The 15,354-nt window shown below is 36.5% G+C and overlaps 1 protein-coding gene across 1 annotated transcript in view; it reads right to left on the minus strand.

The window, feature by feature from the left end:
* The window catches only part of SNTG2 (syntrophin gamma 2), a 442,011-nt gene that overhangs the window by 197,605 nt on the left and 229,052 nt on the right, over nucleotides 1-15,354 (minus strand). The window contains exons 10-11 of the mRNA XM_030886702.2: nucleotides 13,258-13,296; nucleotides 4,337-4,453 (exon numbers count right to left, since the gene is read on the minus strand). Coding sequence (XP_030742562.1) covers nucleotides 4,337-4,453; nucleotides 13,258-13,296 — 156 coding nt within the window. The remainder of the gene's footprint in view (nucleotides 1-4,336; nucleotides 4,454-13,257; nucleotides 13,297-15,354) is intronic.

Consider the following 15,354-nt stretch of genomic DNA (forward strand, 5'->3'; position numbering starts at 1 on the left):
CAGAAGATATAGCGTCTGAGGTCTTAAAGGCTTGAAGGTAAACAAGCAGCCATCTAGCTTAGAAGCAACAAAGCCCACGTGGAAGAACCACACCAGCCTGTGTAATCATGAGGTGTCAAAGGGATGAGGTATCAGGGATCAAAGAACAAAAAATCATATCATTTTCAATGAGGGGGAGTGCGGAGTCGAGACGCAAAGCCCATCTGTAGGCAATTGGACATCCCCTTATGGAAGGGTCACTGGGAGGAGACTAGCCAGTCAGGGTGCAGTGTAGCAATGTTGAAACATACAACTTTCCTCTCGTTCCTAAATACTTCCTCCCTGCTCCCCCTGCCAACACTATCATGATCCCAATTCTATCTTACAAATCTGGCAAGACCAGATGATGTACACCGGTACAGACAGGAACTGGAAACACAGGGAATCCAGGGCAGGTGATCCCTTCAGGACCAGTGGTGAGAGTGGCGATACTGGGAGGGTAGAGGGAGGGTGGGGTGGAAAGGGGGAACGGATTACAAGGATCTACATATAACCTCCTCCCTGGGGGATGGACAATAGAAAAGTGGGCGAAGAGAGACGTCGGAAAGGGCAAGATATGACAAAATAATAATTATAAATTATCAAGGATTCATGAGGGAATGGGGACCGGGGAGGGAGGGAAAAAAATGAGGACCTGATGTCAGGGGCTTAGGTGAAGAGCAAATGTTTTGAGAATGATGAGGGCAATGAATGTACAAATGTGCTTTACACAATTGATGTATGTATGGATTGTGATAAGAGTTGTATGAGCCCCTACCAAAGTGATTAAAAAAAAAAAAGAGGGACTGATCCCTGTGAAAAGGGGACGGTCCTCAACAAAATAAATCGACATCTTGGCTGAAACAATGCCTTTAAAAAATCCAATGGTTGGTGAGGATGCATAGAAAAAACAGTGTTTTGTTCTTCTGTGCCTAGGATTGCCATGATTTAGAATGAACTTGAAGGGACCTACCTACAAAAGCAATACTTTCCCATGCGTCTCTCCTTAATAGCAACTTACAAACAAAACAACCCCTGCCCTCAAAGAATTGTATGCCTAAGAGTTAAATTTAATATAATGCTGAAACATAATACTTTATATTTTAAAAGTTAGAAAATCCTATTTCAATAATAATAAAAATAAAGCAAAAATCACAATATTATAAAATTTACCAGAACTCTGGTAAATCAATATTGCATTTCTTCAGAAAATGAAAAACAAAGACAAAAGAAAACAGAATTCGTACATTTAAAAAACCTGCTTGAGTAAATCCAACTTTTACCTGACGGTGATGTTCTACATCTCCTTATGCCCAGAAGAGAAGCTAATTCTGAGAACATAAGCACTTCCTGCCAATTACCTGGCATTTTGCAAACACCTTGTAAATCGAGGCCAAACAAAAGACAAAATGTGCTGCCTGGTCCCAACTGATTTAGAAGATGCAATTTCCAAAGTTTCTAGTGTATTAGTCATACTGGGCTCTAATGATAAGAAGTAATTATCGACTCATATGGGACTTTAATGGCCAGTTGTAATAAAGCTAAGTAGCTTTATTAGGATTATATACAAAGTCAGACGAAATACTTTAAGGTGCATGTTGTTCCTGAAGAGGAAGTCAGATTCACTGTGGTACTTGGACTCTCTCAAGTCACCAGCAAAGTATTCAAGCCCCTCAAACATTAAATTTTGGCACCAGACTGGAAAATTCCCAACTCCACACATGCATTTGTTTGCATTTCAAAGTACCAGTCACACTGAAAGTATTTGTGAAGAGATGTAATATAGTCAATACATTCTTAAAGTATCTCTAATGTAGGGGTGTTGTAGTTTTAAAAAAGGAAAGACAACAAAAGAAGAACATCAAATTTGGGTAAGGCAACACTGCAGGAAGAAATTTAAGGAGAAGAGGCAATTCAGGAAAGCCTATGTCTGCAACAGCCCTAAGGACCTGCTGTGTGGCAACACGGAGATAACACAGGTTCTAGTGAGCCGGGTGTGACATTGATTTTAATTTGTCAGTTATTTCTTTTCCTTAGAGCAGACGTGTCAACAGGTTTTAAATTTCTAAACAAAATATTTATGGTAGTAAAGAGTGGTAATGCTTGCTTCTGGCAAATCTGAGCAATGGAGGTCAGGCAATCTATTTATTTGTCTGATACGATGTCGGTAACATGGATCAATGCTAGGAATACTGACTGCTGAATTTTAAATAAATAAGCAAAACATTGTACTAATCATAAAAATATGATATTGTCTATCTCACCAATGAAAAGTAAGTTAGAATTTTGTCAACAGTGGAAAATGGCAGCACATGTAGATTAAATTCAACTTTGTTTTCAATGACAGAACTTTGATTCGATATTTTAAGCATTTCTCATAATTGAGAATGTTGTATGTAGAGAACAATCATAAACTGAGACTATTACTGACCAATTAGATAGAAACATTGGGATTCCTTAAACAACTCTCAGTTGTATCATGTGGGGACATTTTGTCACACTTTACTCCTCCCGCCACCCTTTGTTCTGTCAGGGTGGGTACGTTCAAGGTTCAATTGATGAGCTGACGACTCTTCTCTCTGATGCACATAACGCTGACATATGTTCTTGTCCTCAATTTAAGATTAGATGCTGAGCAGCTCTGTGGTCACATTTAGACTCTAATGGTAATGTATGAGGCACTTCTGCGTGAAGCAGTAACAAAAATATAGATTATGGATAGCTACACTCTTAGAATCATAAATCATGTTCCCAGTCTTCTTGTATTTCACAGCCTGTGCTGAATGGAGGCTATCCAGGTTACTTGGAGTTATTTTTAATGTTTTCTTTTAATTTCAGAGACTTCCTTAGGCAAAACCATTCAAAATCTTACTTAACAAGACATGTAACAAAGCATTATTGAATCTGTTTTGATGACATTCAATTATTTATGTCAATATTGAGATGACACAATATCAGAGTTCACATCATTAGTTTATTAAAAGGACATCTATTAACATTTGTTAAATGTAATGTGTAATGCTGTGTTGGATTCTCAACAATTAAAGAATAGCTGGCAAAATTTGAATCGATTTAGAGGCCAGGTTAACAGTGGTCTACCAATGACATTTTCTGAATTTGTAACAAACTCATCAGGGTTGTATAAGGTGTTAACACCCAGAACATCTGGGTAAATGTTTACAGAAAACTTCTGTGCCCTTATGTGTGACATTTCTGCAATCTAAAATTATTCAAAAAATTTAGACTTTAACAATAAAACGAACATGCAAGACATTTCTATCTTGATGTTCTAAAGAGGAAGCCCAATTATGTTCTTTTATTTTTCATATGGTAGAGAGTTCATCATTATTCTTTTAGTTTTAAAAGTTGTTTTATTAGATATCTGAAGCTATTAAGTTTTGCTTTTTTGTTTGCAGCTCTAATTTTCAGACTCCCTGACAGTGCATTTAATTGGTAAATTTCTAGGCAGATTACCACATGACATTTGGTAGTTTTGGAAGAATGGTATGAATGGAACTTGGGAAATAAGATTGTAGAAACAGCATTTAGCAATAACTTTACATTACGGATTCTACATACATAGGCTGCTCATTCATATTTTAATAAAAATTAAATTTTTGAGGATAAGAATAGCTTTTAAATTTTTATTTTTTGCCCATCAAGTTAATCATATCTAGAGCTTTTTTGTTTGTTTCTAGCCATATGAGATGGTAAGTCAAACAGTCTTCCTAATAAGGTTCCATTTCATACATGCAAAGATCTCTTCCAAAGAAAAGATGTTTTTAGCGATTCTGAGATGCGTGGAAGATGCCTGCCCCTCCAGGACATCAAAGCTGCCGTTTCGATGCGGTGCAGAGTGAAGAACAGAGAATTCACTGGGATAGGGCTAGAGAGGTGGCAGGAGCCCCTTCAACTGTATATTTCAAGAAAAATATCTTCACATTTGGATTTTTCAATCTAATAAAGGTTTTTAAGATTCTACAGAAATAAATTTTGACTTACCTTGATATGTGTTTTTTACCTCTTATATAAAGCCTGATCCATCTCTACCTCTAAGCCAAACTAATTTTTAGGCAAAACAAAACAAAACATTATACCTCATAATAGATTTCTGAATTGAGATAAAAAAATTTATTCATTAATTTATGACATTTGAATAAGAAAAAGCCAGTCAATCCACACCCAGCCACTAGGTAAACAAGAGAATCAGCAAAACCACTATTGTTGATTTTCAAACATCATCTTTGATTTTTGCTTCTCTAATATAAAGAACTTAAGCAACAAAGCAAGCCAAATTGTATTTCGAGAATGTTCTTACCGGAGGAGTGTTGAAAATGTAGAAGGATGAACCTTTTAGTGCCAGGAACTTGTGTCTGAAGGTTTGGGAGGAGTCCGTTCCTTGGAGTTTCTCATTTACCCACCCCATATGCACAACCTGCAGAGGGAAACCTTTGAAAATTAAAAACCAAGCCTTAATACGAGCATACTGTCACAGGAGTAGAAAAACAAATATTAAACAAGTTGTCTTCTAAATTTTTTGACACACTTAAAATCAGTTGTAAGTTGAAACTTGGAAAGTCTAACTAAATTTAAAAATATCCAAATGAAGTATACATGATATGATATATACCATCATTAATAGAAAATCCAAAGTCTGTATTGGTCTAGGTTCTATAAACATATGGACTTCTATATGTTTACAGTTTTCACTAGTAATTAACCTCTCTGCTGAATTAGAATTTTCCCCCCATATTTTTAAAAGAATTACATTCTATTAAAGACTATTACTTCAGATATTTCCATGATTTTGTAAAAGTAACTAATTATTGTGCTTTTCTTTACAACTATGTATTGCTAAATTCCTTATAATATTGAAACAAATATAAAAAGAATAGGTTCTTACAACCAGTCTTGAGTATTTATAATAATTTTAGACCCCTCCGAAAAGTATCAATATGATTCTAATGCCTAGTGGAAAAATAATACAAATTAATATATTGATTCATGACTTCAATCTAAGCTAACATTTCTGGGTCTTTTCTAAAATTTTAATGTAACACAAAGTTCTGAGTAAGTGATTAAAAACAATTCATTTTAATATTTTCTTTCCTCATTTTGCCATGTTATGAGAAGTTGATTAACATGTTCATATATAGTAAACATTTTAAAGAATTGAAAATTTAAAAATAAAAATAAACTCGTCATAGATATACTGACCACTTTATGAAATGAAGATTTCCTCTAAGCAGTTTCCTGGTGCTAACCATTTATACCTTAGCACGTCTTTGAGAATCTAGTGCCTTTATGGATTGTCCTCAATAGAGATACGTGAGTGAGTGGAATAGCCGCTGCAATGTGCTCAAAGGAGGTGATGTCTTGCATCAGTTTCTTACTTGACAAACAACAGACAGTCTCAGTGTTGGTGAGGAACATCTTATAAGGTCTATGAAAAGCTAGTTTTGACTTCAAGATCTGAAGTGAAGTAATAGTAAAACTCTTCTTAATGTGAGTAAACTACTAGATTGTATGATAGGTGACTTATATGCCAATAAAAGTGTTAATAACAATAATAGTGAAAAGAAAAGAAAGTTTTTTTCCAACAGTATTTTTTAATTATGCAAAAGAGAAAAGTAAGGAATATTAGATGATGGAGAGTTGTAAGTATAGCTAAATTAGGAACATTATTAAGAGTTCAAATGCTGCAGGGAATCCAGTATAGATGACTCCTTCAGGACCAGTGGTGAGAGGAGCGATGCCTGGAGGGAGAAGGGAATGTGAGGTAGAAAGGGGGAACCAATTATAAGAATCTAAGTATTGCCTCCTCCCTGGGGGATGGACAGCAGAGAAGAGGGCGGAGGGAAACATCGGACAGTGTAACTTATGACAAAACTATAATAATTTATGAATTATGGAGGGTTCATGAGGGAGGGGGTGGGGAGGGAGGGGGAAAATGAGCAACTGATATTAGGGGCTAGAGTGGGAGGCAAATGTTTTGAGAATGATGAGGGCAACAAATGTGCATATGTGCTTGACGCAATGGATGTATGTATGGATTGTGATGAGAAGTGTATGAGCCCCCAATAAAATAACTTTTAAAAAAAGAGTTCGAGGGTTGAATACAAATAATTTAAAGAATTAAAAGTCATAATTTTGTCTCATCAACTACACTAGATAGAGGTTCATAAAGTCACCCAACTCTTTCTCTGGTTCCTGCACTCGAAAGTTTCTTAAGGTGTGAAGATCACATGTAATCTACTAATGCTGTCATACTAATATATTTATTTTAAGCCCATGAGCAATTGGAAATATTTAATTTTGCTGAGCCTCAGTTTTTCAACATAAAAAACAAAGTAAATTGTCTACTTCATGATTCTTGTGCAAATTCAATACTGCCTGAGAGACCACCTCTCACAAATGGGATATAAGTAATTATTGTTTACTATGCATTAATACTGTCTTAAGAAAAAGCAGGGCCCTGGTGGTGTAGTAGTTACATGTTAGGCTGAGAACTACATGGTTAATAGTTCAAAACCACCAATTGCTCCACATGGGAAAGATGGGGCTTTCTATGATGTTAACAGGTGCAGTCTCAGAAACTAATCGGAGCAGCTCTACCCTGTAGGACAGGGTCGCTGTGGGCTGGCATCAACTCAATGTCAGTGACCTTTTTTCCCCCCGAGTTTTGGTTTAAGAAACATAACAACAACAAAACCACTAAAGGGCTAGACTATTTGCATTGCTTATGGATTTAAAACCATATAAGGGGCTATTGTACAACATCTTAAGGTGACCAGACATCTCACTTTTGGCAGGACAGTCCCATTTTTTTTGCATTTTAAAAAAGTCCTGATTTTTGGAAAGAATGCTGGACAAGCTAGGGAACAGTCTATTTGGTCCATATAGACCAAACTTTTAATCAAGAATAACACCCCACCCCACCCCCACCCACCCCCCGGTCAATGGTGTCCCACTTTAAATCTGGTCACACAGATCTAATTGCATGTTGCCCTTTTTATCTGGTTGGGTCATATAAGTACAATGTTCTCGTTTATAATACCAAGAACAATGTAACGACTGTAAATCATCATGTACCGAACATTCATTGCGAAAATTGATGGCATTTTTCTAAGTAAGGTATTTAGCAGATGCTTGACATTCAACATGAATTCAATGGCGAATATTTAGTTCTCAACTCATTGCATGAGTATAGCAATTTATATAACTTATTTATGATAGGAATAGCTTTAAGCATTTTTGCTAAAAACAAGGAATACCAAAGAGTGACCTTTACATCAAAAGAAAGATAATAGGCCAGAAGTGTTCATAAGTATACCTCTATTATGTGAAGCCAGAACATAGTAGTAGTAAATACTTTCAGCAAGTTTTCTTAAGTTAGGATGTTGCCCAAACTAATTGATACGGGATGCTTGGTTAGATGTTATAATCAAATATTAAAAAGGGATATAAAATATAAAGGCGTCTAAAGTTGCATGATTTACCATATCAATCCCCCCCTCCCCTAATACATTATGAAAGTTAATGAGCTGCAATGTAGCTCTGGAAAAGTATTCGCTTGATGGTCTTCTTAAGTTTGGGGTTAGTAACGGATCCATACCATTCTAGGAGAGCTGCTGGCCCAGCTACTTTAAAAGCTAGACTCTGGACTTCCAGGCCAAATGCCCTTTAGGAGTCTCTGAAGGTCAAAGTCCTTATCTATCAATGCTGTGTCTGTTTCCAGGAGTAAATGAAGTGAGGTGTATGACAAGATCTTCAGTACCACACAATTCTACATAATCAATAGGTCCTATTATAATCTTTACGGATCTCTGGTGTTGCAATGGGTTATACGTCACACTTTTAACCAACAGATCAGCGGTGTGAATATACCACCCATTCTGCCAGCGAAAGATGAGTCGGTGTGCTTCCACGAATACTACAGCCTCAGAAATGCCACAGGGATATTCCACTCTGTTGTGATGGACCCAACCGCAGAAGGCTTCTGGGAAGCACATATTAGTTTCCCTTGTACATTCTGGTGAATTCAGTCATTGGCACAGAGTTGAACAGAAATTTTATACTGAGGAATAATGAAGAGGTACTCTTCTGGTCAAGATAGTTGACCAGACCAATAATACATGTTGTTAATCTGAAATTTCTATTAGTTGAATGTGAATGTAATTAAATTCCATATGTAATTTAAATCTATTAATTTTCATTAGAAAATAAATAAGTAATATCTGTGCTATTATTAGGAATAATGGTTACTTTAGAAATCCTTTTGGTATAGGCAGTTCGTAAATTATACTAAGGGAAGCTAATTTTATCTTTTACATTATGGATTTGCTAATGCCTTATTATATGTTCCAGAAATGTATATCACAATTTTGTGAATGCCTACCTGATTATATTACCATAATTAAATCAAAGGACATAAACCATTATAAAAGTGATATATTTTCATCTACCTTTTCTGATGATGCTTCTATGGACAGTCCGTATATTTGACTCAAACTAGTCAAGATAACATATAAATCACACATAAATATGATTATTACTTTGTAGAGAGTAAGTTTTTTATGCTGAGACATCAAAATTACCTGTGTCATTTAGTATTTGAAAAGGAATTCATCTGTATCACTATGGTTTCTTTTCTAGTCCCTTTAATGTAGATTATTCAAAAGGAAACTTATTCTGGGAATATTCAGAACTGCTTGTTACTTTATTGGGGTGAATATGTTCCAGTTTGTCTGGGACAATTCTAATTTTTATTTGGATCCTAAGTTCTCTTTTAGGTTAGTCTTTGCTGCAGACAAAAGCGCCCCAGTTTGAATGATAAATTATATGGTTATTTTGTTAATAGATATAAGATTCTATAACATCTCAACTCTGTATTTAATGTATTATCCTTTTATTTCTGCTCTGTTGGCGAGGGCAGTTTCATCATTCATCAATTTTAGCAGTTGTCCAACACTCCTGATTTTTCATCTTTATCAAAACATTGTGACTGCTTCACTACATATAAAAGTCAAGAATTGATAGTTGGATGGAAAGGGAATGTCACTCATGTTTTTAAAGATTCAAGTATGTGACAGGTAGGCTTATTGTGCCAACCTGGCCAATAAGAACATGTGGGATTAATAAGATCGCAGTTTGAAAGGCAAAGAGATAAATGGCTCGGCGAGCCTCGCATTTCTATCTCTTGCTCTCTGGTGATTGGACCAGTGTGCGGCTGTTTTAGCTAGTTCTCTGCCTCAACTTGTGAGCTCTACTACCTGTGGGACACTCAATCTATGGAATGTGTCACTATAGCTTGAGGTTCCTTCAAGACCGGCTTCACCATACTGCTGGTACATACAATGCTTGAGCTAGGGGTTGTCAAATCCTGTCATCTGGCTGACTGTTGGTGAACTACCCCACTGTTTGCTGCCTGTGGCTGGACTGCCTGCATTGCATTACAGAAGACTCTGCTGTCTGCTTCCCTGATCTTGGACCCAGCAGCCTCATGAGTTGAAGGACTGCCAGTATATTAACTGTTTCATGGAAGTGAGTTGGACTGAGCCCTCTGTACTGCTGTGTGAACTAATTAACTATTCTATTCCTTCATGCTGTATCTATCTATCTATCTATCTATCTATCTATCTATCTATCTATCTATCTATCTATCTATCATCTATCTACCTATAAAATCGTAAGTGTCCTGCTTTTGTTTCTTTAGAGAACTCTGTCTAACACAACGTATTAACTTCTTTAAGATCTGCTGCTCCAAATCAATTCAACACTCTATTTACTTCCTCTCTATTTTGTACAAAGGCTCAATGCTAGGTGGTATACGGAATACAAGAATACCAAATATGATCCTTGATCTCAAAGCAATTCCTTCAGATTTCTATTAACAGTACTATGAATTAAAGAAGATATGGGCTTTGCTTCAAGAGGTTAACAGGACTGGACTGCAAATTGAATAAAGACAAGCACCCTTTATTATACTTATTAAATAAGATCACTTTCATGGCATCCAAAATTTGTGTGTGTGTCTGTGTTAGTGATTTGATTACATCCGTTTCAGATTAGACTAACATTAACTTATCCAGCTTTCCAGACAATGCAGTCCTTGGTATAAGAGCCTATGATGTGAGTTTCATGTTAAATCAGGTTAAATTCAAGTCTTACTAACTAGAATCCATCTAGCAGAGAAAATGCATAAAAGCCAAAGCAGTTGCCATCACATTGATGTGACTCATGGCAACCCCACATTCTGCAGTTGAATTGCTAAGAGTGTGTCAAAATTCCACCACCTTTGAGTCAATGTTACCCTAGAGGACAGGGTAGAATAGCCCCTGTGGGTTTCTGATGTTGTAATCTTGATGGAAGTAGAAAGCCTCATGTGTCGCCTGTGGTTTTGAACTGCTGACCTTGTGGCTAGTAGCCCAAGTCATAGTCCACGGCACTAGCAGGGTGTTATCTTTATATAAGTAATTGCCAAAGTCCACTCCTACCATGCACCTACGCCACGCGAGAGGGGTTCCAATAGTCAATCTTTAAGTTATCATCCAATCTCAAAACAAATTCCTCAGAGGAAAGAATTACTGATTTATGACAGCTGTCTCTAAATATTTTATTGTACCCCTATTAATATAATTTTTATCATAATTCCCTATCATGCACACATATGTTACAGTTTGTGCTTATGTACTATTTAAAGGGTGGTGACTAGAACCCAATCAGTGGTAACATGAAAGACAAATCGGGTGGTGCCTGGAAAATTAGTGCTATTTTGAATTGAAAACAGTTTAAAGTATTAGAGAAATCTCTGGAACCATATCCCATGGTTTATATGAAGCACCATTGCTACTATATCAATGTCAAAAGGTATTGTATGCCCAAAATGGTGCTCAGATTCTAGCAGTGGCTGCACTGCAAACAAAATGAATGTATTTTAAAGAGGAGCTGCTGTGAACAATACAAGGAAGGGCAGGTGATGATTCTGAGGGTTCAGATCAAGTTTAAAATTATAAATGTGTCAAAGTATCATTTCATCTCTCCAGAAAAGATTTTGCCAGAGGGTTACTATTGTATAATTTAGTTTCATAGCAGCGTTTTATAATTATGGATTAAAAAAATAAAACATTTTGAAGACCAGCTAAGTATATTTAAAAAATTCAATTTACTAAAAATTGTTTTTCAAATATGTCTGTCTGTTTATACAAAGACATCAAATATCTTACTCTGCAATATTATGCAAGAACATACGAGGGGGTATCCTCGCAAAACCCGGACTTTTTTCAAAACTATGTATTTAATTAAAAAAAAACCACCTTATCATCTTCAAAATACTCTCCATTACACTTAATACATTTGTCAAAATGTGATTCCATTCTTGAAAACACTTTTCAAACTCATCTGTTTGATGGCTGACAACACCTCCCTCTTTTTATTCTTCACCTATTCTATGTCATCAAATCGCTGTCCTTTCATGTCCCTCTGCATTTGCATAATCAAAAAACAAGTCACATGGAAGAAGATCAGGTGAGTAAGGTGCTTGGGGCAAGAGATACATACTGAATGCTGCCCCAAACTGGTACACTGAGATGACTGTGTGAGCAGGTACATTGTCGTGGTGGCAAAACCAGTCCCCCTGTCTGCCACAAATCAGGCCTCCACCCTACCATCCCACTGTTCCACAATCCTTTCAGAACCTCTAAATAGTTAGCTTGATTTAACAGTCTGACCTGGTGGAATGAGTTCCAAATGCACTATCCCCCTCAAATCACATCTGGGTTTTGGGGGGTGTACCCCCTCGTACAAGTGCCTTTTGGTGAAAAGCAACTGTAAATCTAAAACTCCTATAATTCATACAAAATATGCAAATGTTGGTAAAAACAAGCATCGATGAAACACGCTAAGAAATAATAGAGGATAAACCCAACCCAACCCACTGCCATCTAGTTGATCCAGACTCAGAGTGACCCAACCCAGGGCTCTGACTCGGGGAACCATTATCACCTTATCCTCAAAGTGACCCTTTGATTTCCTGATTATTGTTTCCATGAACACTGATTAAGGATCCAAGCAAAATGAAGTCCTTGACAATTTCAATCCTTTCTCCACTTATCTATTGGCTCAGTTGATTAGGAGCCCTGACAGCAAGGTGAGTTAATTGTTGGTCTGTTCACTTGAAGGTCAGCAGTTCTGAACCACCAGCTGCGCCATGGGAGTAAGGTGAGGCTCTGTGCTCCTGAAAACAGTTACTACAGCCTTGACAACCTTAGCATGCAACTGTGTTCTCTCTTGTAATGAGCTACTGTGATTTACAGTAATTTAAAATATAGCCTTAATTTCACCTGGGTTTCAGTCAAGATTTGATTGGCACACCCTTACTTGCATTTGAATTCAAACATTATTTAAACAGGTTTTGTAAGCATCTGATGAAAATTAAACAAATTTTTTTGGTTTTCTTAACTTGGGATATAATGAAGAGGTGCATATGTCCCTTAAATATATATACACACATTCACATAACTAGAAATATAATTAAGTATAATTTAAAAAAAACTTTTGATTATATTACATCTTAAACTTACATTCTTAAATAGGAAATGGAAGACTGATATAGTAGTTTCAAAGCATATATATGTGATAGTAAAGCTTTTTATTATAATATATTATAAAGTATTTTTGGACCTAGGTTTTGGATAGTCTTTGAAATAGAAAGTCAAACATGCTGAAACTCAGAATTTGCTCTCAATAGGAATAAACTGATAGTTACTGATATTAGTGAGCCTAAGCCAGGATGGGAACAATGAACAAATTCTCTGACTTTCAAAGAGCACTGATAATATCTACCCTACCTTCAAACAATATGTTAGTACATAGACCTATGAAGTGTGAGCTTGCCCAAATAGGAAGTTATCAATGAAAATTATGTTATCTTTAATATTGTAACCAATTATAGAGACGTCTCTATAACAAACATTTCTGTTTGGTTAATCATGCATTACTGTCTAAATCATTTTTCCTTACAAAACCTAATTGCCACTGTACAAATGTCTCATAACATGGTAAATGTGAGATCAGAACGATTTCCCTCACACTATTTCTACTATAAAGGTGGAGTCTGCAGAGTAAAGATTTAGAGCATGAGCATCAACTTCAGGATATCAAACATCTCCAACTCAAATTTCAAAGAAAAGACTATTTGGGGAATTTATTAATTTATCATTGTGAAAATACAAATCCTACCTGGTCGCTAGGAGAACAGCATTTATTTGCCATTTTCATCTGTAGAGAGAGGGTAGTAAAGCAAGTACATTAATATCATAAATTTTCAACCTATTTTATTTGTAGGCAAATTTAATAAGCGTAATGACTTTGTAAATATAATTTCTTTTATGATGCATTTTTATATAAAAAGCAGAGCACTGTAAATACAAACTTATGAGGCTCTTCTTGCAATACTGTTCTTAATAGGATAATCCTATATTAACATATTTAAATTATTTTTTTAGAATATTAACATCTTATGTATGTGAACCTATGAGGTAGCAGATGCTTTAAGTTCAATATATGAAAAAATGTGGGAATTATTCCTGTTTTATGTAATTTAAGGGGATTATAATGAACATGTTTTACAGGTGTTCCTTTATTTAATTCTCCTAACAACCCTGCAATATAAATAATATTTTCAAAAAACTGACCACTGCGGACATGGAGACTGAGAAAAACAGCATGCCAAAATCTGCATAACGGGAAAGAGCTTCAAAGCATCTGCAATTTTCCAACTCTGCTCTCTGTAGTAGAGATGTGTGAAAATCACCTACAACTGAAGCACTCTTGGCACCTGCATGTTTGCAAGTGTCCACCCTCATCTTTCCCTCCAGATACGTTGAAATCCAAAATCTCAAATTTGAGAATTGAAATCCTGGGAAGAATCTGGTATTACCTGATAATATAGAAGAATGTTTCTGTGGTGTACAGAACAGAAATCTAGGTATTTGTTTTATTGAATCAATTTCTGTTTCAAAGCTATCGAGAACCAGGTAAGTATGAGCCAGAGGTGGCATGAACATGGTAGGAATGGGAGGGCTGTATCTGGATCACCAGACAGTCTGATAGTGAGGGCTCCCTTGCCACAAGGTCTTCCAGAGATTGGCCATTGAAACAGAAGCAGAAATAGTGATGCGAATGCTGGGCAAATTCTGAGATGAAATGAGAACAAGAAAAGTAGTCAAAGTCAATCAAGACTGTGAGGATAGGCTTTACAGGAGCCTCTTAGTTGTGGTCAGGTAAAGTCAACCTTCTGTCTCTGCTGGTGTTAGCTAACTTTACATGCAATTAAAACTTTATCCTTACGCCTTTTCTTCTTTCTTCTTATATTTAAAATTTCCTATTGACTTCGAGCTTCCATCAACTGACTCAAGAAAACACAACACTTTTTCTTTTTTGGATTCCAGCACGGAAAATTTCAAAGTGATGTTTTAGTTTATAGAGTGTTTTTTTCATAATATTTGGAGACTTACATCCATTAACCCAGTTAGATACCAAAGTAAAATCTGGGCATGATGTCAATGTATCTGAATTACGTAATATATAATAATATATACAAATATTTAGTGTATGCATGTGAATGTCTGGGGAGAGAGAGGCCGAGAACAAACACCAGCTTGGAAGTATCCATATCAAATGGATATGAGCTGTGAAATATCAACATTTTTAATTGGGCTATGTGCCAGTTCCATAATCAACTGTCAACTTGGGCAAGGGGTGGAATCTAGCCCGTCAATCAGGTCGCAGCTTGATGACCTCATTTGGAGGTGTGACAGAGAAAAACAGGTAATTGGAGTCCAGGCACACCCTCCCTGCTTCGTCTTCCTGTTGACAAGACACATGGAGTTACCCTGATGGAGCCAGAGCCCTGGAGCTGGAGGAGCCATGTGGTGACTCCTGCCAGTGCTGAGATGCTTCCACTGCCACTGGATCCACTAGACTTTCCACTCACTAGCCTGTGATCTTCCTGTAGTTGGCATCATTGCATGTGTTGTTTGAGCTGAAGAGGTATTTATAGATTGGTATTTGGACATATGGGCTAATATCGGACTTATGGACTTGATTTGGACTACTGGGGTGGGATGTTTCCTTAAGCTCTTATAGGAATATAATATAAAGCATATATAACTTTATAATGATGAAGTAGAGGGTTACATGTTGGGCTGCTAGCCATAAGGGCAGCAGTTCGAGCCCACCATCCCCTGCAAAGAAGAAAGTCTAGGCTGTTTGCTCAAGTAAAGACGTACACTCTAGAAATCCTAGGGATTTCTGAACAAGGATTGATTATTTGTG

Source organism: Echinops telfairi, unplaced genomic scaffold, assembly GCF_000313985.2.
Source record: "Echinops telfairi isolate 266 unplaced genomic scaffold, ASM31398v2 ScPeMD7_3509;HRSCAF=4178, whole genome shotgun sequence".
Lineage (NCBI taxonomy): Eukaryota > Metazoa > Chordata > Mammalia > Afrosoricida > Tenrecidae > Echinops > Echinops telfairi.